At 26.4% G+C, this 24,326-nt stretch overlaps 1 protein-coding gene across 3 annotated transcripts in view; it reads right to left on the reverse strand.

Annotated features, from left to right (window-relative positions):
- Window positions 1-24,326, reverse strand: part of LOC135931188 (uncharacterized aarF domain-containing protein kinase 5-like) — an 81,773-nt gene that overhangs the window by 14,952 nt on the left and 42,495 nt on the right. For 2 of the 3 annotated variants that reach the window (XM_065468120.1, XM_065468122.1), the window contains exons 4-11: window positions 18,719-18,862; window positions 17,770-17,883; window positions 17,341-17,472; window positions 17,018-17,101; window positions 9,124-9,205; window positions 2,982-3,086; window positions 1,909-2,097; window positions 1,524-1,818 (exon numbers count right to left, since the gene is read on the reverse strand). In XM_065468120.1, coding sequence (XP_065324192.1) covers window positions 1,524-1,818; window positions 1,909-2,097; window positions 2,982-3,086; window positions 9,124-9,205; window positions 17,018-17,101; window positions 17,341-17,472; window positions 17,770-17,883; window positions 18,719-18,862 — 1,145 coding nt within the window. The remainder of the gene's footprint in view (window positions 1-1,523; window positions 1,819-1,908; window positions 2,098-2,981; window positions 3,087-9,123; window positions 9,206-17,017; window positions 17,102-17,340; window positions 17,473-17,769; window positions 17,884-18,718; window positions 18,863-24,326) is intronic. The other variant, XM_065468121.1, reaches the window with a different exon arrangement.

The following is a 24,326-nucleotide window of genomic DNA, read 5'->3' on the forward strand; positions in this document are numbered from 1 at the left end:
TTATTTAATAAAACACTTCAAATACTATAAATCTATTTTAAAAAATTAATAAAATTTAAGGCGTGTTGTGCATTTGCATTGTTTTATAAAAAAAATTATTTAGAAAATATTATTAATGTAAAATAAATATACACATAAAATAATAAGAAATATAAAAGTAAAAAGATCGGATCGGTTATTTTACAGGTATCAGCCCGAACGAATATTTTGGAAAACGCTAAATATCGGTGCCGATCTGATATTTAATATCGGCGCAGCCCTAATTGTAAATATGTTAAAAAAAATAATAAAACACATTAGTATTATAAAAATGTTTATAATTTTATGGCTTAATAAATAATAAAAAAATCTAATAATTATTATTGACCTTGAATAGATTTAGATGAGATTCTACTTTCTACATCATAAATAAAAAAAGATTATATTGATTTTACTATATAAATAATTGATTTAACAATATTTATTTATTTTTAAATTGATGAATATAACTAAATAAATAAGCCTAAAATGATGGGTTAATTAGAATTTGATTATAGAATATTTTAAATGACTACGTTATGGTATAATCATAAAAATTAAAATATATTTAATTTTAACGATTTAATATCGGCAATATCGAGTCGGCCACCAAAAATGGATATCGGTAAGCCACTAGTTAATATAAAAAATAAAATCTAGGTAGTGATATACATATAACGTAATAATTTAATAGGCGATAGATAAGATAATTGTACAAAAAAAATAAATAAAATATAAGTTATATAGCACACGCTTCATATAATTGCTACATTTTAACTTATTATAAAATAGATATATTCTATAACAAATAATATAGTTAATATAGTAAATAAAATATAAGTAGTGATATAAAAAAACAACTACGAATCAGAATTATTGAAATTATATGCAATATTTTTAATAAAGCAGTAAGTAACAATATGAATGGCATAAATACATGGTTAACTTAGCAGTGTCTGTTATAATCTTTATAATGTTTATATTAGAGATCTGCAAAGTTAGGCCTGGCCCGAGTCCGCCAGAACGGGCTTCGGGCCTATTTCTATTTAAAATAATTGGGTTCGGGCCGGGCCTAATATTTTAAAAAAAAATTCGGGCCGGATCGGGTCGGATTTTTAATTTTTTTAAAATATATCTAAGAACATGTCTAGAGTAATTATAAAAATTAATTTATATATTTAAATAAATTGGGGCCGGGCCGGGTCGGTAAATTATTTTAAAAAAATTTCGGGTTCGGGCCGGTAAAACTTTTTTAAAAAAAATTTCGGGCCGGGCAGGGCTTGAAAAATTAGGCCCGATGCAGATCACTAGTTTATATAGTATTTCAGTTTCTTAAGTAAAAGTATTTATAATAAAACCTCCTCAATTATTTTATAAGATTGATTTAGAAAGAGGGACGATAAATTCTCCGAATTTTTTTTAAGGAGTCTAAAAAGTCGATGAGTTATAAGATAAATTACTCACAACTCTGAATAAAATATTTTGCAAAATTAAAAAAAAAATACTTCTTTGCCATAATGATGTATCGATTGACCAAATCGCCGTGTTCAAGCGTTATGGCACGAATGGTGTTCATGTTACGCATGATTAGCAACATCTGCTTAGGCATATCCTTCAATATGGACATTATCTTGTCGAAATGGTTTTTAGTGATTATCTTGATAAGTTCGAGATCAGAAGAGGATAGCTTATCGGTGAACAAGGAAGATGAGGAAGACATTTTGCCCTTGTTCAAGTTATCTAGGGACCTGAACGATCTAAGGGGTCTTTGGAGTAATATCTCAGCAAAAGACACGTAATCTAGTATGAATGTATAGTATTTTATAATTTGGATATATCTATATTATACTCTCAAATTTTTTAAAGCGTTAAAATGATATGCTATTTAACCTTTAACACCCAATCTATTGCTATATTTCTGGAGTTTTTTTTCGTCTCGAGTCAATATCGATGTCCAGAAATGACAGAGGGCTAACCTATCTTTCGGTGGTAGATAATCGTAAAGACCGTGGTCGAGTACCACAATTTCGGGGGTGCATGATAATGAGGTTTTACTTTTATCCATTTTGCGGATCAAAACTTGTATATATTTTTTTTAATTTTATATAATATGATTAATGTAGTGGTCATTTTGAAAATGTTAGCTAAATAAAAGTGTAATTCTTTAAAAAAAATTGAACCACCTGAGATTGCAGACTAATGACGTCATTGAGAATGGGGCAAACTTAAAAAAGTCATTTTACAAAATTTATGCTAGTTTTATCTTCAAATTAAGGATAAAAGTAGGCTCCATGGAGATCTTGAGATCCTAATTACACCACTGAATTAAGAACAATCTCATGGCTTGGCCACTACCTTATAATTTATAATCATTAAAAACTTAGGAAAATATGTAAAAAATAGAAAAACTCTCAGCCAAAAGAAAACACAAAATAAAATATACTTTGTACATAAAAATAATTGACGAAAAACCTGACATACAATAAAAAAAATTTTATATAATGACCCTACGGGCAAAATGCTATTTGAACGGAAGAGATTGTAATGACTGGACATAAATAAATATACAGTATTTAGTAATTTAAATACATGTATGCGTTACTACCTAATCCTTATTAAAATGAATAGTAAATATTACTACCTCCATATTTTTTTTTAAAATTTTTTCTTATATTATAAATTCATTTCATAATTTATGACATTCAATAATGCAAAGAAAAGGAAGGAAATATAATATTCTTAGATCCATGGATAGAATAATATATTTTATTGATGAGGTTAGCGCCAACCCCTGTAAGCCTCTAAATCATATACATTTTTAGGAAATCATAAAGATTTTAAGAAAATATTAGACATGAATATGACGTAAAATATTTTTTTTTTCACAATTGATAAAACAATTTTATTAGTGAGAAATTATCACTAGAAGATGTTGTAGATTATTTATTTTTACAAATAGAAACTTGCAGAGCCAATTCCACGGCACGGGTTTGTAAAAGCCGGACTCAGATTATTTAAAAAAAATTTATTTTTTGGCACGGCCCGGGGCTTGTATTTAGTGACACTGTCTGTATTATTTTTTTAAAATTATATTTAAAAAAATTTACTACAGAGTTTTAAAATAAATAAATTTTGTCCAAAGAAAATATACAATTCAGAATTTATCGGTTCATTCAGGCTAATATGAAATAATTTAATATCTAAGGACGTGTGTCCTGGTTCGACACCAAACAGCCAGTTATTTATCTTCGCCTAAACAGTTTAATTATATAAAAAAATATTCTTTTAAAAAAACGAAAAAAAAATAAAAAGGAGAAAAAACCGTATTATTTTAATATTTTGTATCAAATTAATTTTTCAAAAAAATAAGGCCTAACAAGATTAGAACCCTAGACCACGGATTGCTAGGCAGGCATAAATAGTTTTGGAAAGATGAGCTATTAGAATAAAGTGGTTTTAATCTGTATATAAATTAATCAAATAGATTGGTTGTCAATCTAATCTATTTATTATACCATTATTCTATCAGGATGATTGTAGACACCTTTAAATTAAAATAAACACAATTATGTATATATGAACATAGAAATTAAATTTATTATAAAATGTATATTATATACAGTAGAGCTGTTAATACTTAAAACAAGCCAAAATAGGGTGTCCTAGTTCAAAAGCTTTTTAGTCTAAACTAAAAAGCAATCAAGTGTCAAAATTAAGTCGAACCAGGACACACCCTAGTTTTTATTTTATTTTTAATACCAAATAAAAGAGTACATTTGTGTTCATTTTTGGTAAAATGTATTGGTTCCCGTTCTAAATCGCTAAAAATTGGGAACATGTCTTATATCTCCTAGAAAATTTTTAAAGTAAATTTGAAATTAATATTAATAGATACTAGGGGACTAAACACTTGTATTTAAATTGAAAATTTTAAAAAAATCGCTAAAATGGAAGAAATATCATCCATATTCCCAATTTGATTCCCAAAACTGGGATTTTGGATGATATTTCTTCCTTTTTGGCGATTTTTTTTAAATTTTCAATTTAAATACAAGTGATTAGTCCCCTAGTATCTATTAATATTAATTTCAAATTTACTTTAAAAATTTTCTAGGAGATATAAGCCATGTTCCCAATTTTTAGCGATTTTTGTTTTAGCGATTTAGAACCTATCCCAATGTATTTTATATGTAATGTATGTTTGATTGACTAAAAATTAAAATTATAATGATTTCTTTCTAAAATGAATGTTTATTTACCAAGTACAGGAAAAATAAAGACAAATTTATATTTTAAGTTATTTTCCAATAATTTATTGATATTCTATATAAAATGTAATATTAATTGGATTTGGTTATTATATTATATAGTAATTGTTGAAATAGTAACTAATTCTTTCTTTCATATAGTTATGTAATTTTTGATTAATAAAAATCATAAATTAATAACTATTTTATTAAAGACAGATTAAGGTTTTGTAATTTGACTAAAAAAAAATTATTATAATGAGTGAATAATTGGTTTAAAAACAATTTTACTTTTATTTATTTAAGTATTTTTTAAAGAGTAATATAAATGGTTTTGAAATAGAAATTAAAATATGAGAAGTATGAGTGCGATATATCATTCTATGATACAATACAATATTTAAATATATTTATATTTTTTCATTATATAAATAGTCGAATTTTAAATTATTCGATCCACCCCCATATAAATTTTTTTAAACCCAGCCCAGGTTGTTGGGAATTTTTTTACCTGACCCGGGTTTATTCTAAAAAATTTATACGGCATGGCCCCTACACCCAGGCTATAATAAATATTTTACAGTAATATCATATATTTAAGGAGTTTTTATCCTTACCAAATATAAAATGAGTCCAAAAAGTATAATATCAGTTTCAAAATCTTCAGGTTATAATTTAAAGACACTTGATTGTGATATTTATTAATTTATATAATATAATTATAGCTAAGTGCCGTGCAAACTCGGGGGGGGGGCTTAGACAATTTTAAGAGCGGCCAAGTTTTGTAATTTTATTCAATTATACTAAATACAAGCAAGGCATAAAAAATCCATGTATAAATTTTGAAATGAAAAAAGGTTTGGCATGTTTATATGTATTATTACAAAATATTTGATTTATATTTTGATAAAAACAACTTCATTTATTTATTAGTTAAGAAATTAGATTTTTAACGAAATTTAATAAAATATTATGAAATCGAATTCAATATGAAATATAAACTTGATAGGAGATAAGATCATAGAAAAAAATTGTTGATGCTATTAAAAACGCAATATATTTTTCCGTAATATTAGACTGCACACCAGACAAACTATCAGAAACAATTAACAGTAGTTATACGAAGGCAGAACTTAACAACACCGAAAATAAATGAGCGAGTTGTTGTCTTTCTAAAAATCGATTCCAGTACTGGCTAGACCTTGATAGAAGCATTTTTATTATTATCTAAGATAATAGAAATTGGATCAAATATGAGAGGATGTTATAAAGGGGTTAAATCTCGAATATTCCAAATAAATCGGAGAGCGTTTTTTATGCCTTGTGAGTGCCACAGCATAAATCTGCTACTTGATGACATGGCACGATCATCATTAGTCGCATAATCATTTTTTAGCGTTGTCCAACGAATATATATTCTCTTTTTGGTTTCTACTCAGCGATGGCAAATTTTGAAGGATTATATGAATAATTTTTCGTTAAACCTGCTACATGAAACGTATATTGTCAAAATAACTTAACCTTATTCTTAATAAAATAATAAGATACCTTAAGCAGACATCAGATAAAACATAAAATATATACTTCTAATGATCAAAATATCTCAAAAACACAATCTACTCTTAATTTTAATATGCCCTCTCACAAGCACAAAATCACTTTCTTCAATACCATTGGATAAATTTTATTGTTTATATAATACTCTTATATTTAATAAAATGATAAAACAAATTAAATTAGGTTAAAAAAATATATTTTTTATTTACACGGTCTGGATTGATCTTTTTCTTAAGGACCGTGATCCGGTCCGAGGGTATCGGTCCAGTCCGGACAGTGACCTTCACTACCTATGATCCTGTATGGCAAAGGACGGACTTGTTATTCTCTCTTTAATTTCAATAGAAAATGATATCGACTCATCGTTAATTATACTGACATAATATTAATATCCTTGCATATAAAAAGGCGAAGGGGATAAATAAAATTGCAGTATTTTAGTTTATGATTATATTCATTTATAATGTGCGTTACTCATTTATGATTAAAATTTGATAAAATATATAAAGTTCTCATTGCGAAAAATTATCAAATAGGTAAATCGTTTTTTAAGGGGCAGCCAAATTATATATTTCCCTGGATGGCCAAAAGTCTCGGCATGATGCTGGCTATAAGTAGACCGTCAATAACTTATTTTAGATTGTTGTATTTCAAAGGTTTATTAAAGTATTATAATCAGTGGCGTGACAGGGGGGGGGGGTTTGGGGTTGAATCCTCCCCCCCCCAACCTCCGAAAAAAAAATTTTTTTTTTAAATTTTTTTCTTTTGCGAATAATTTTATTTAAAAACGGTTTCAATTTATAAATAAAATTATATAAGATATGAAAATGAAATATATTTAAAAAAACAAATAAGAATTTTCAATTTTAAATGATAACATGGTTTAAAAATATATATTAAAAATTATATGTAAAATATTAAATAACAATAAAAATATATTGTAAATTTTTTCTAGCATAGTTAAATTAGATATTTATAAATTTAATAATAAAATTTATATTGTTAAACTAATTAGATTTTAAAAATTTTAATTAATTTTTAAATAAAAGAAAAATTATATAATTTGGTAAATATAATGAGAAAGTAAAAGTGATAATATGTTTGGGATTAAAAATTTTAAACCTAGAGTAGTTTCTAGATAGTCCAATCGCTTAAATATTGACGCATCTACGATTGAGGATTTTTATAAAATAAATATTTTTACTCCCCTTATTGATACATTTTTATTTCAATTAAAGGAAAGATTTATTAGTCATAATTTTATTCTAAACAGCTTTCATTTTCTTTTGCCGGTTGAGTCTGAATACACTTGAAACGCGAGAGGATATTAAGTCTCAGAGTTTTATTCTGATGAATTATTAGGATCGTATGATAAGTTACTTTGTGATTTCGAATTTTGGTATAAAAATTTTGACAGAATAGAGTACTCTTTGAGACCAAAAAATGCTATGCAGGCCCTTTCCATTGTGATAGCACTTTAGAAGCCCTGCCTAATATCAAAACATTGCTTTTTATTTTAGCTACCTTACCGATTAGCACCTGCACTAATGAAAGGTCTTCTTCAATTTTGAAAAGGTTAAACCCCTATTTTAGAAATAGCACCTGTGAAAGCTGTTTAAATAATTCGCTAGATAAAAATTTGATTCTATATAAATTAGTCAAATCTCAGAGAAAAATACATCTCTCTTTATAAATTCAAATCATAAAATTGCTATAATATTAAACATAAAATTTTTATATTCAATAAGTAATTATAATGAATTCTTTGTCATAATATTTATATATTATACTATTTTTAATAAAAATATTGTATTTGCAATAAGTAGTGATCTGTATCGGGCCTAATTTTTCAAGCCAGGCCCGAAATTATTTTAAAAATGTTTTGCCGGCCCGAACCCTAAATTTTTTTAAAAAAGTTTTGTCGGCCTGGCCTGAATTTATTTAAATATAGAAATTCATTTTTATAATTACTCAGAATAAAATATATATGCTACATGGCGTCTAGTTTTTATAAATAAAATCAAATATTTTTATTTTACATAAAAAATTTAACATAAAATTGATATATTTTAAAAAAAATTCCAAAGCCCGATCCAACCCGACTCGATTTTTTTAAAAAAATATTAGGCCCAAACCCGATTTTCCTACTTTTGCAGATCTCTAATAAGAATTATTAATGTTTTATTAATATACTCATTTGTTATCATTAAAATAATACATAGTTAAATAAAGGGGTGTTATTTATACTAAAGTATTTTAATAATAAATAAAATCTATAATGAAATTCTCTGCAAAATTTTGTTATATGCAAAAATTTAATTAAAATAATTATTTTTAACATAGAATAAGATATATTGAGTGTCATAAAAAATGGGAGGTTTAGGGGGGGGTGGCGATTTTATTCTTCTTTCTACACCGAATGGATTGAATTAATTTACAATTGACTAAACATTGATAAAATTTTTAGAATAGCTTTCAGTCACGTAATAATCATAATCTTGTTACTAATATTTTTTTTCATTTATGCTGGCTACTATAGTGGTTAGACACTAAAATATTCCACCCCCCCCCCCCCCCCCATGGATCAATCCTGGCTATGCCACTGATTATAATAGATACATAAAGTAAGAATCATTAAATGTTATATATTATACATAGATATAAAATAGTTAATATCTTTTAGAATTTATTTATTTTTAGTATGATTCTTTGAAATAATAATCTAATCATTATTATTTTTAAGTTTTTATCAAGAGTTATATAATACTTGTTGAACATTTTATTTTATAAATAATTAAATTTCATATTTAATAAGAATCTTTTTTATTCACTATATTATATTTTAAAAAAAATATATGTTATGATCGGGGTAATATAGATGTGTGACAACGGCACATGTATTTGACTTTGAATTATATAAGTTGCAAGACTCAGGATGAGTCCTATATTATTTTATTTTGGAGAATTATTTATTATTTATTTTACTGTATGATATAAAAGGGCCGATTTTTGCTAATATTACTATGAGACTTCATTTTTTCAATTTTTATTTTACCAATAAAATTATTTGATATTTTGTGATTTTTGGTTTTTCAAATAATTAGCCTTGACAACCATTCTAGAGGAACAACGATATTCTTATTGCGAACAACCAATAATATATTCAAGTTTTGAAAGAACGTGAACGCGTCCCTTTTTGAAGGTGAACGTATATGCGAATATAAGATGTTAATATTTCCCTTTCCAAATCAAGTTGTAAGTTAATAAAAATATTATAAAAAACATGGTATTTATTATTAACTGTTTCCGGGATGAGGATCAGCATGCACAAAGCCAGTGCAGAAGATTTGTTCGCCGAACATGGAAATTAACTTGGTGTCGATCTAATAAACAATAATATAAATAAAACTGTTATATTTGTACTATTAAATAAAGTGATAAGCAGATTGTAATGATACAGTCTCTATCAGTGTTGAATAAATATCTGAAAAATTTCAAAAAAAGATAAAAAACACTTTTCAAAATTTCGTACATATATTTTGAAAAAATGCATCTTCGATACAAAAATTTAAAAATGAGTTTTGACAGACAGGATGTAAAATTTCATTTTATATGAAAATACTATATATTTGTAAAATAAATTAATAAACTTATATAACCTTAATTTATCGTGGTTTTTATGACTCAATCATATATCTCTACCACCAATAAGGCAGATTTGTTGTTTACAAAAACTCAAAGCTTTATAGACATAACAGTGCACTGAGTAATATATTTTATTCAATATTTCCAATTACACGAGAAACATTTGAAGGATAATCAAGAGCCTTGGCATGTTGAAGAATACTTGGAACATATTATAATCAAATAACAGTTATTGGATGAAGTCTTTAGAGAGTTTGGGATTTACAGCTACGGAAAAGGTTTCCAATTTCCTCACATTTTTATTGAATAAGATATAAATTTTAGTAATCTTGACAATGATTATAAGAATAATCTATTAGATAAATTTTAAGTATGGGAAACTAACACCATAAAATTATCCAAATTTTTGGAGGGTATTTTTCATTGAGTTTGAGTCAATTTTTTGACAAAAATTGGTTAAGTTTAGTCAAATCAATATTTTACCCAACACTTTGTAAATAATATTTAATTGTATTTGACCTTTATTGGACAAATTGTTTAAAATGTTCCATTTTTTTTATTCACCTAATTTTCAAAAAATACATGTTGTATTCCATATCAAATCAACTGAAAATTCAACACTAACTAGTAAAAATATAAAATTTTAATTCCCAACTCAGTACTTCATGAAATATGGTCATCTTTGGAAATGTGAAAATTCCAAAATACACTATATTTAATTTTAAATAACTCAAAAAGTAAATATGCTAAAAACATAATTTAAATTTTATTAAATAGCTCTAGAATAGCCAATATGATATGAAATTTATTTTATCGAAAAAAGTCTATTAACAAAAACCAGAAATAGTTTTAAAAAGAAAATTGCGTTTTTTTCTTTCAATTTTTTTTTACAGAAAGACATTATATCTCCTTGTATAAAGTTCTAGGCTGGGACAAATAATGGTCCAAGAGATTCCGCACCTGGGCCATTCCTCATCAAATCGATCACGATTCGGCCGACTCCTATTAAAAGTTAAATATTTCTGGAATTATTTAGATAGGTAAAAAAATGATAACAACGCCGTTTATTTTAGCTCGCTAGCACACCTATTTCCCGAGATATAAGGGCTCATAGGTGCAAAAAATAGCCACAATGGAATCTGTAAAATTTTTTAAATGATTATATCTCAAAAGCTATTTATATTAAAAAAATATATAATATGGTAGGTAAAAAAAAATCTCTAAAGGACATCAAAAAAATAATAATTGGCGCCAATTTGAGTCTTTAACTTCCGGTTTACTTATATTGACCAGTATTTTTAAGCAAAAGGGGAGTTTGTTTTCGAATTTTTTTTTGCTTTTTATTTAGACACCTTATATAAATATATATAAGATGTCAAAACCTTGGCGACGCTATCGATTCTTCCGAAATATACATTTTTACCAAAAATTAAGATAAAATAAATGGCGCTTTATGAAATTACGGATTATGATTAAAATTTTGTTGCTAACTTACCATTAACAGGATATTTTCACTTTTTATACTTAAAAATTTCGAATTTCTATTAAATATACTAATTAAACTGAGGGGCAGTGTGGGAAATGCCCATTAGACAATAATGTAACAAATTTCTAATAATAAATATCTTTCGTATAATTTTTAATTATTATTCGTTTTTATTAATAATATATAATATAGATAGATAATAATATTCATTCCATAATTTAAGATATATTTAAAACAAAATTTAGTTAATAATTTTTTCTTTGGATATTTCTTTTCACGTAAGCGTTTTCTTATAATGTAAGATTCCCCTATTGATTGTAAGGATATATTAATGTTATCAATAGCTTCTCGATTAATTATATGAGGAGGAGAATCAATATCTACATTGTAATTTAAAGTATAAAAATTGTTTGCTAATTTTTGTCGGCATGAAGAGCATATTAACATATCTAAATTGATTAGTAAAATTTTTTGGGTCACCCAGGGTAGAATTTTTCTTAGATTCTTGCGATAATGAGCATGTCTTTGTAGATGATTTTGAAATTTTAACATTTGGTATGTCCATCTGTGATATAGAAATTTTTTTTAATTAATCTGAATATATGTTTATACACTCTTGAAATTCCGAATGTTATTTGTAGACAGACGATAAAATAATAAGCTGCAGACGGGTTGAACTAATTAATCTAAACAGGCAAGTTAAAAATATATGTAGAATGTGAGATCGTTTTAAACAGTTTATTTTGTAAAATAATATGCTCGTAAAATATAATCGATAATATGCCTAATAAAATATTCTTTTTTACTGTAGTTGTTATACTTATATATTATCGAGCTAATGAGTCATTCGCTATAGTAGCAAAGTAGAGATCTAAAAAATGTAAAACTTTTTAAGGATGGTGGGTGGGGCAGAACTGGGAAATCTTTATCATATTTCTTATAAACGTGTCAATATTTTTAGTTTCCTTAAGAATAATAGTTTTAAATCATTAGCGCCATATATTTTTTTTCTGGTAAAAATGTATATTTCGGAAGAGTCGATAGCGTCGCGTAGCCAAGGTTTTGACATCGTATATATATTTATAAAAGGTGTCTAAATAAAAAGCAAAAAAAATTTCGAAAACAACTCCCTTTTTTGCTTAAAAATACAGGTAAAGCAATATAAGTAGACCGGAAGTTAAAGACTCAAAATGACGCGAATTTTTATTATTTTTTGATAGCCCTTTAGAGATTTTATTAATTTACAATATGATATATCATATATATTTTTTTTACTTTAAATAGTTTTTGAGATATAAGCATTTTTAAAATTTTACAGAAAAGTGGCTCTTTTTTGCACCTATGAGCTCGTATATCTCGGGAACAGCTTTTCTGGATAAATATAAAAAAAATTGTCTGGGAGAGAGCCCATATTTTTTTTATAAAAATTTTGGGCTGGGCTTGAAGAATCAGGCACCAGAGAAATCACTGTGGACATTGGGTCGTATTTAACATATAAGCTTAGGTATATTGTAGAAAAAAAATAATTGTAAAAATATTTTAACTTTATTTAGCTAATTATTTATAATACATGAAAATCAATGGGAAATTAATATTATAATAAACACATTAATTAAATAATATACATTAAATAATTAAATGAATTTGAATATAATTTGGCTTTCATTTTTTCCTTCATGGAAACTAATGCATGAAATTTTTGCATTCCGGGAATTCATTTGGCTGTTTAAAATCTATTTTCAAAATTAGTTACCATGCTTATATTTTTAATGTTGCTGACAAATATATAATTAATCATAGAGATATTAATTAGCCCATAATTACAAAACATAAATCCATAGGTGTTAGTATATGATTATCATAAGGACGTTGCAAGCTTGCTCTAACAGCTAACTTCTTAGTAATGTCCCCTAAACTATCGCAAGGAGTTTTGCCAAGTGCAGTTGTAAAAAAATACATATCTGCATTGATTCCAAAATCATTCTCATGGTTGTAGAAATTAAAAAGTTTTGTACTGGGTAACAACTCCATCAGAAAAGTATAAAATTATTGAAATTTTTCAGACAAGAACTACAAATTTTTTGATTAAATATGCTAGAAATAACTGTATCATCCATGTATTAGCCCGTTTAAGATCATAACATATTAAATATGATTTTAACCGAAAGAGTTGCAGCACATTACTGGAATTGAAATAACTTTTTTTTATCTCTTTGTAGAATTTAAATAATTTTGGTAAGAAATAAAAGATGTTTATTAATTTTAGGCTAATGGATACGTAATTTAATTTCGTAGAGTAAAATTTATCAACAATGCCAACTGTTGCTCTTGGAATAAATTTTCAATATGACTTTATGTCAAATATATTTATTTTGCTTTATTATTTTAAGAAGATTAAACTTTGAGAGATTATTTTGAAAAATATGAGATTTATTTGTTATAATAAACCGTAATTTTCTTAATAATATTTAAAATGAAATATTTCTGACGATTACAAAGATCTAATTATCTGACAAAAAAAACTACATCGTTCCCTCAAGATTTGCAAAATTTTTTTGCGGGGCGAAAGTCCATCCTTGAGAAGCGTGAAGAGATTATTGGGGTTTTATTATCATAGTGGTACTTTATCACTCTTTACAAAATCATTATATATTCCTTATAATGCTTCCAATTGAAGGAGGTCGGGGAATCGAGTTTATTTGTTTGATTCAGGGTTGTGCATTTGACCGGAAAAATACAAATTCAAATATATGTTTTTTTAAGTTAATTTTAACTTTATTTTGAATATAATAGTAAAATGAATCTATAATATTAATTTTTTAAATTCATTGTCATTCAATAACTAACATGTAGCTATCTGTAGCAGAGTTTTGTTCTGATCCATATTCAATATTATCATTTTCTTTAATATTTTTTAATCAATTTTCCTGATGTCTTAGATCTTCAATCGATTTCTATTTTCACAAGAATATTAACCCAAATCGACCTATTTCTTTCTAAGGGAGAAGTAGAACTAGGAATTGTTAGTCTCTTAATGGGCAGGGTGGACAAAGTTTAATCTATTAACTAGGTCGGAATTGATTGTTTCTGGTTTCCACATAATTTGCTATATTAAACATGCTGTTTTTGCTTCTGAAATTAAATATATCACTTAAAATATTTTGGTCATCACGATCTTGTAAAATAGCTAATTCTTGAATTATATCACATACTTGTGAGTTTTCCTCTTGATATTGTGGACACAAAAAATAAGCAAACATTGTGATCACATGTATTTACATCGTTTTTCCCTTTTTTAAACATATTTTTAATTTATTTTTCCTTAGAATTTTTTAGAGTATATGACCGTATTTGACAGGTCAAATACTTCTAAGGTCAATTGACCGGTCAATTGACTGAATTTGACTGGTCAATTGACCGACGTGCCAACTCTGGTTTGATTACATATATATCATATAATATATTAATTTTAAAATTAAATTATTTCATTGTTAATTTTATAACTCATAATTTCACTTATTTATAATAATTATTATCATTATTTTTGTTTATTATTTTTATGGTCGACTTAGCTGAGTAAAAGGGTCACTAAATTAGTCGATTTAGTTGACCAAATTAGTAGTCAGGGCTGTTCCGATATTAAATATCGGATCGGCACCGATATTTAGAGTTTTCCAAAAATATTGGATTTACCCGATACCTGTAAAAAACCGATTCGATCTTTTTATTTTTTTTGTTATTTTATGTATATTTATTTTACATTAATAATATTTTCTAAATAATTTTTTATTAAACAATACAAATAAATAACACCCTTTAAATATTATTTATTTTTTAAAATAGATTTATAGTTTTTAATAGTTTTATAAAAATAGAAAGGAACACCTAAAATTTTATTATCTTTTTAAAAAATAATGCCTTATTATTTATACTTTAAATAAAGAATTTTTTTAAATATGGTATCTGAATTAGAAAACTGCACGGGCTGTCCGTAGCCCGCGGACATCAAAAAAAAATTTCTCGGGTTCGGGCTCGGGTCGGGTTGTAAAAGCTGTCCGACCCGAAAACCCGACCCGACCCGAAAATATATATAATAATATTAATATCTTAAATAGTTAGTATAATTTATAATATTAATTATAAAATCATATTAACATGTCATGTCATTATTAATTATTATTTTATAAACCTAACAACCGGATACCAAACTATTTTATTACTAAATTGTGTTTCTCGTAAATTACAGATAAGACATATTTTATGTAAGTTTTATTTATTATTTAACTAGCCTATACATTGTCTTTTTTAACATTTGTTTTAACCCTTCACTACAAAGGTAGAAAAAACTCCCTTAACTACAAAGGTGGGGTCTATTTTACCCCAAATTTTGATTAGATATATCTCAAAACTTATTAAAAATTGAGATCTAAAATTTTGAGTATATATTTAAAAAATATTGGAGATAATAAATACAAAATCTTAGATTAATATTTACTTCCAAAAAAAAGTTAGACAAATTTTCCTAAAATTACTGAAATAAAATTTTCTTTTTCAGTACTTCCTTTAATTATTTTATTATCACTAAATAAATTTCAAAAAATTCAAATTTTATTAAATCAATGTTGAATAATGATAATTACATAAATTTTATAAAAAAATATCATATATCAAAAAAAATATTAATCATCAAATATGTAAAATTATTAAAAAATAATAATGTAAATATATATCTTAATATTATTATTGAATATTTTTTTCTTAAGAAACTACAGAGGTGGTAGATACGTTTTTGGACTTCTCTCTATGGGAGGCTGACAATGCGTATTCTGATGCTAGCGCCGAAGTTGACGAGCTAAAAAAATATCTAGATCCGAAATTATGTGTTGATGACGATAATATTTTAAAATGGTGGAAAACAAACCATTATGAGTTTCCAAATTTAAGTATTTTAGCTCTTAAATTCCTGGCTATCCCTGCTTCGTCGGCAGTGAAAGGGCGTTTTCAGCTGCTGGTAGGGCCTTTGAGGAGAGAAGGACTCGTTTAAAGCCAGATAAACTGGACGCCTCTTTATTTATATATCATAATTATTCACTTTGTGATAATTTTGATAATGATATTGATGAGGTCAATATATAATATAATATGTTCATTATATTTTTTATATATTTATTAACTTTTACATCATATCTATATTCGCATAAATGATGCTTATTATATAATCGTTATAATTTTTAAATTCGCTTGTATATTAATCGTTTTATAATATTTTTTACAAATTTTAAAAATGCAACTTAATATATATCTTGAATAGATTATGGCCGTCAAATAAACTTTTATTTAAGGTGGCTGAACTGAATAAATACACAAAAATTTTTTTTGGTTATTATAATATTAAAACTTAAATTGCAAAATTATATTCGGGTCGGGCTCGGGTCGGGTTGGATTAAAAAATGTGTGCTCGGGCTCGGGTCGGGCTCGGACAAAAAAAATTTTTAAATTCGGGCTCGGGTCGGGCTCGGGTTGCGAAAAAATTACTTTGCAGTTCTCTAATCTGAATTATGGAAATATTTTACAAATGACAAAGATAATTTTGCAAAATGCGTTATCTGAGGAATTTTAATTTCACGGAGAGGAATAATGAAAAATTCATTTAATACTACCAATATCCTTAAACTTTTTTTAATTATTGTAGAAATAAAATAAAATGCATAATTCAATTTTTTGCATAAAAAATATTGATTTATTAATTAAATTTGGTTCAAAGAGGGGGGGGGGTGAAAAATCAATATAAATATCGGATCGGGTTTGAACCAATATAGGAAAATATCGGATAGGTGAAAAATATATGGATCGGCAGAGCCCTAGTAGTTTAGTTAACTAAATTAGTTTCTTTAGTCGGCTAAATTGTGCTTTAGTCTATTGAATTAGTTGCCAATGTATTCGCTAGTTTTTAGTCAAGTTACTCGACTACGTATGACTATTAGTCGTAGTCGGAAGAACTCGACAACAACACTACCTACCATGATTATTTAAAATATTCTTATATAATAAAAAAAAATCCTACATCTTTCAAAGAGAATCCCATGGATTCTAATCTCGACATATCGTTAATTTTGACACCATCGATCCATTCCGTTGTTAAAACCCTCTAATATACCATAAAATTCAAAAAAATATATAAATTAATTAGTCACAAAAAGGATAATAGAAGAAGTTTGTATATTTTATTTTATATATTGAAGCCTGAGTACTCGACTAACAGTCACTTTTAAAACTATAATTTTAATTCCTTCCTTTTTTATGCCCAATAATTTTTATCGTTCTCATGGTAACAATTATAACTAGTTTATAAATCTAAGATGCATCCAAAAATTAACAATTTATTACCATGCTACAATATTCCCATAAGACGGGTGGTACGTAAACGTATTTCAAATGTTTAAGATCGAACTGGCACCTTTCCGAATTTTTGCCCTCGTGAACGAAATCGAGCTCCTGTGCTAGAGTGTCCTCTAATTCCTAGTATAAAAATAGTATACATAATATATATTTTTTTAAAAATATCTTTGCTTTTTATACTTATATCGTTATCAATTTTCAAAGTTAAAAGAAACTCACTAACTTTCAAAAGACAATTCGCTGAATTAAAGATGACAATAATGTGCTTACATTTAGAATATTCTAGGAAAGCAACTTTTACAAGATTGGAAATTAAGAGGCTGGTTGCCTTGTTATAAAGCAAAATAAGACTAAAATACTGTATTATCAATGAGTAGAGAGATGCACCGATACAGATTTGAAAAATTATAAACTTACGTCTAATATCCACTTGAAACCAAATTTGGGATGAATATAGGTCACCAACTCCATCAAAAATCTGAGAGCCCACATGTCACCATTGAACCTATCTCTTAGATCGATGTATTGAACCTATGAAATGTTTCAAATAAGATTAATTTAAAAAAAAATGTAATTTGAATAAGCTAATTTTTTAAAAAATTATCTGAATTAACTAATTGGAAAATCATATGATGAGAGTCAATTTAATTTTCACCTGATTCTTAAATTTTTAATTTCTACTTTATAAAATACAGTAAAAATGATTAAAAATTGACAAAATTTTTAGGTTAAGCTGAGAAAATTTAAAAAATATCTGGGTCAGACTGGAAATTTTTTAAATCCGGGTTTGTTCAAAAATTTAACACCTCTACAAGTCGTTGAGAGAAATTGTAAAAAATTATACCTGCAAGAAAATTTTTTATGTAGTTTTGCTTCATTATTTCCCATTTTTTAATCATTATGTAATAGATTTTAAACAGTCAAATGAGTTGTTTTGTTCTACTTTTAAAATAAATCTTATATTTACTCTAATAAAGAAACAATTGAACGTAATTTTGTTTTTTAAGATATTATATTTATACCTTTTCTAAAATTATTTTGTAAAATTAATAGCTTTTAGAATAAAATAGGAAAAGTATAACCTCACATAAAAAAAAATTCACGAATTACAGTCGATTTCAGTTTAAAACTTAAAAAGGTATAATTTATGTCCACTAAATTCTTTAGTGTCTATTTTTAATAACTAAAAAAATTATAATTAAAATATAAGATAATAACGCCAAAAAGCTTTCTGATATAGACTAAAAGTTTTAATTTTTATTATATGAAGCCAATGGTGGAGGACTATATTTATCTTAATAAATAAAATAAATTAAGTAAAGATCTTAATTACGTTAAAATCATATAATACTTAATTAAAAAAAACCTTAACTGCTACACTCTTTCCATCGAAAGTTTCGGCCTTATGCACCTGAGCCAAACTGGCAGACGCGCGAGGTGTCATTTCAAATTCCTTGAAAATTTGGGAAGGTAATTTTCCTTCGAAATCTTCTTTGAATAAATCGTCCACCTAAGAGAAATTTTAAAAAATATTAATTAAAATATATATGGTGAATTCCATATCAAATCGACAAAAAAAAGGCAATTCTCAACCCGACCCCCTACAATTTTTCTTAAATTTTGTATACTGGTAGTATATAATATAACTAAACTGTTTACCCGCTAAGATATGGCCGTTTAAAGCGCGGAAAAATGGTACATTTTTGACAAAATGCACCTCATTTATTTTCAAATATCTCGAGAAATAATTATGTTAGAAAAATAATTTAAATTTTATTAAGTAGCTTAATAATATTTCTTTAATATGACATAAAAATAAATATGATAGAAATTTGATTAATATCGAAAACCGGAAATGGCCATAGAAAAAAAAAGTATTTTCTTTGTCAAAATTTTTTTTCTGTAGAATATCACACTGCTTTATATTTGTACAAAATCCTAGACTGGGATGAACATTGGTTTAGGAGTTATGACTCTTTATATGGCTAAAATTGAACAATTTTAACCAAAAATATCATCATATTTAAATTTAATGAATAGTTATGAAATAATGTTAATTTAAAAATTATGTCTAAATGACAGGCCCATATTTTTTTTTTAAATTTATCAAAATTTTTGAGAGGTGGCTAAGATAATGAGCTTTATTTAGCATAAAATAATCTACAATAATTAAAATCCAACAATAATTTTCCCCCATAACTTTAAAATTAAAAGAAAGGCTTAATATATTCTTTGACGAGAATTCTATAGATTATATAACATTCAAATAATGGATAGTTGTTGATCGAACTACCCTCGAAACACTAACAAAATCCGCCGACGAATTTGTAGATTATTTAATTGAATAATTAAACAATTTGATTTCTTGTTTATAGCTTCACGATAATCATTAATTCGAAACTTATTAAAATTCAATTTAAATGTTGGAGAATTCTTAGTTATTGCAGACTTTTCAGAAAACTATGCATTTGTGGTGTGGGACCATGCACAAAGATTTAATCAGATAAATAATCAGGCCACTATCCGCACTTTTATGATGAGGACAACATAATAAAACATGTAAATTTAGTGGTTATTTTAGATTGTTTAAAGCCCAACGCATGTTTTATTTATTTAAAAAATTGATGGTATTCTTGAAGGAAAGATTTGATTGAGTGAAACGACATCTTATGGACCGTTATAGCAGCTCAAGCAAGCTTGCAATACCCATATGGATATCACATATTGAAAATAATGAAACTATTTAAATATGCAAGAAATAATATCTATGGGGTAAATTATATATTTGTGAGCAATAACGAATATATTAACATAGAAAGTCATCCTGGAAGCAGATTTTTGAGAGCAAAGAAAATGTCTGGAATACAAAGTTCCATGTTTTTATTCCCCTAGGCGAAAACAAAAGTGAAAATTTATTCAAATTCTTTGGATGATTATAATATATGATATATTTTAATTATAAATTTTTGATTGTATTATATGTAATGCAATTTGAGGCAAATAAAAGTTATAAATATGTTTAGATTTATTTTGTCAAGTAACTTCGAAACAAAATTTAACTAAAGTGTTAAACATAGCTCATTATCCTAGCCACCCCTCAAAAATTTTGATAAAGATAAAAAAAAATAAGAGCCTGTCATTTAGACATAATTTTTAAATTAACATTATTTCATAACTATTCATTAAATTTAAATATGATGATATTTTGGGTTAAAATTGTTCAATTTTAGCCATATAAAGAGTCATAACTTCTAAACCCATGTTCATCCCAGATTAGAATTTTGTATAAATATAAAGCAGTGTGATATCTATCTACAAAAAAAAAATTATGAAAAAAAAATACCTTTTTTTCTATGGCCATTTCCGGCTTTGTACATCTAGTTTTCGATATTAATTAAATTTCTATCATATTTATATTTATGTCATATTAAAGAACTATTATTAAGCTACTTAATAAAATTTTAATTATTTTTCTAACATAATTATTTCTCGAGATTTATAAAAACAAATAAGATGCTTTTTGTCAAAAATATACCATATTTCCGCCCTTTAAACGGCCATATATTAGCGGGTAAACAGTGTTGGAAGGTAAAATTTTATTTTTTTCTTAGTTATAGTATATACTACAAGTGTACAAAATTTAAGAAAAATTGAAGGGGGTCGGGTTGAAACCTTGGTTGATTTGATATGGAATTCACCATATGTTGATTTTATAAATTGAGATATAATGGAAAAGTTATATAAGAAATAATTACTAATATTATATTATTTTTACCAAAACCCTTAAGTGTTAAATATAAAGTATAGTTCTGTACCGATCCTAAACCTTGGTTCGGGACTCTTTTTCAGAACCCGAAAATATTCAGATTATGATTAGGATCCATTTTTTAGTCATTTTATGTTTGATTTTTTTAAAACAAAATTTAAAAATATTAGGTTTTACGTCTAAACTTGCTGAACCCGTTGAATCACCCCCAAGTTTTAAAATTTTTGAACCTGGATCCACTGAACTCGGGGAAATTATGGTTGAGTTTAGAACCAGGTGGAGTATATCAACACCCTTAGGCAGCATACAAAGTGGAGACGGATCTGATTTAAATGTCAAAAACATCAGATTTGGCAGCGCCCGACAAGGCATTCATAGTGATTTATTTTAATTTTTGGCTTATAATAAATTAGGCATAATTTTATCTAAATGAACAAATATTCATTGAGGTAAAAGGTATGACCACCATCACATCAGAGAGAACCACGGGGGTATTAGGCGAAATATTTTCTAGAAAAATTATATATTATATTTGATCTATTATTCAAGAAGGAAAAGAATATTATAAACACTAAAAGATGTATAGAAAGAGCTTATTTTATTTTGTTACCCAAATTACTTAAAAATGATGCCAAGTTTTATAAGAACTACTATATGCATACGAAAAGAGTGAATAGATTTCTCAATATAATATTCAAAATCCCACTATAAAATAGGAAACGTTTATTACATATGCGTCATATAAGAGATGAAATTACAAAAAAGAAATTAAATTTAATAAAGACTAATTATTACATAGAAAAGTTGATGATTACTCTGTGGTAAATACAGGCGCGTACGCAGGAATTTGGCCTGGGGGGGGGGGGGGGGTTAAACTTTTTTAAGAAATATTATTGTTATTTAAAAATATCAAGCATAAATTTATTAGGACTAATAACTATTTATAATACACAATTTTAAATTATATGAATTATAAAATTATATATATAAACCGGGCCCGGCTATATATTTTAAAACCAAATATTTGAAATTAGCTATAAAAATCAAAAATAATTTATTTAAAAATATCCGGGTCGGGCCTGAAAAATTTAATTTAAAAAAAACCGGGTCAAGCCTGAAAACTTTTTTTTAAAAAAACCCGGGCCAGGCCGAAAAAAAATTTTGAAAAAAATCCAGGCCGTGCCCTGAAAATTGTATCTCTGCAGGCCTCTGTTAATCTTCTTAAAAAAGAGAATGTTATCTCATTAGTTTACTAATGGGAAGAGTTGCTAATATATATATATAATCATTTTAATACATTGGGAATAAAATCTAAAATTGAAATTATACAAAGCATCCATAGCAATCTTTTAAACATAATTATTCAGCTAATAAGGCATCAAAAAATATTATTTTTTTTCTATCACCATCTGAAAAAGATTGGGAAGGCTTTTGTGGAAGTAATATCTGCAGATTGGTAAGTGCTGCATGATGAATTAAAAACCATTCATTTATTTGGATTATAGTTTTATAATACTTTTCTACTGATCTTATACTAATGTTTTGACGATGAGCTTGCCTTGCTGCAAATCGAGTGAGACAAATATTAAACACGTATAGCTCTCCTTTTGACTCAACAATAACACATAAAATTGAAATTCTTTATCAACATTAGCCCTGATTTCCTTGAGTTCTAATAAAATGCTCTCCGCTATCTTCCTAATCAAGTCAATGTCATGTTTTTGAAAAGTATTATATAAAATAGTTGTATAATTAAACAATGCATTCTAATGAGGAAAAAATTTTGGAATAAGTATCGAATCCAATAATTTCCTTGCTTCTGAGGAAATATTTCTTTCAGGCTACTGTGATATTTCAGTAATAGCCTTAATAATCGGCCCTTCTAACTCCATAAAAGCAGTTACTGCTTGATGGCTGAGACATCTCGTTAAACAAGCTTGCAATTTCTTTCTCCCTGTTGAACAAGGAGTTTCAGAAAAATTATTATTTGACTAGAAATATGAAAATGGTAGATAAATATTACGCCACTAGAAATTTGAAAATAATATGTAAATATTACGCCAATGAAAACTTGAAATTGAAATTAATTATAAAAATAACTTAATAGATGAATGTGATAAATAAATGAAATTAAATATATATTTAATATGAGATAGGAATAAATATTAACAAATATAAATTATTATAAACATTAATATTTTTGAAAAATATATCCGGCATCTGCATTTTTTGGCTTTGGGGGGGGGGGGGGATTTGTCCCCCTGCCCCCCCCCGCTGCGTACGGCAATGGGTAAATATAATAGTGTTTGTTAAAACTTGTACTTTATATATAAATTTTAAAGGCTCAAAAAATTCAAATTTCTATTTTGGGTCATTTAAGTGATTCATATGGTGGTTATATTCACTTTATATTTTTTAATTCACATTTATTTTAGTTTTTTATGTGCCGGTTTATATATATAATTTTTTTATAATTCATATAATTTAAAATTGTGTATTAGAAATAGTTATTAGTCCTAATAAATGTATGCTTGATATTTTTAAATAACAATAATATTTCTTAAAAAAATTTATTATTCCCCCCCCCCCCCAGACCAAATTTTTTGGTATTAATATTGAGATCTAAACCATATATTTATACTAATAAAAGTGGAAACACTTACCAGACATGTTATAATCTTATAACTAATTTTTATAATTTTAGAATAAGTTTTTATGCTATTTCCTTATTACTTCATTTAATTACCTTTAAAAGATACCTAGCAAATGGGAATTCATATGTCACAATGTCATATGAATATAAACTAAGTATATACAATAAAGCAAATAATAGGAGAAACAACCAAAGCATGATACCCATCATTGGAGATGTTTGAGGAAGTGGCTTAAAGCTTGCTCGTTTAGAGCCGCTTTTAAAAACGGCTAACTCTATATTTAAGTCAGAAAAAAATTGCCTAAGCCTCCAGATTTCGCTAATAGATGTCTAGACGTTTGTACCATCTATGAGCAAGATCTTCAGGCTTGCGTAATAATTTTCTGGATAAAATACTAAGTTAGCCGTTTTTAAAAATCGGCTCAAAATGAGCCGTTTAACAACACTAGAAATGTGGAACTTCCTTAACTGTATATGTTGTAATGTTATTTAAATAAATGCAAAAGCTAATTTTCATTTTAATATTATTTGATAAAACATGCATTTGTTGGGGAA

The sequence above is a fragment of the Gordionus sp. m RMFG-2023 genome, chromosome 1 (genome assembly GCF_954871325.1).
Source record: "Gordionus sp. m RMFG-2023 chromosome 1, tfGorSpeb1-WG-v2, whole genome shotgun sequence".
Lineage (NCBI taxonomy): Eukaryota > Metazoa > Nematomorpha > Gordioida > Chordodea > Parachordodidae > Gordionus > Gordionus sp. m RMFG-2023.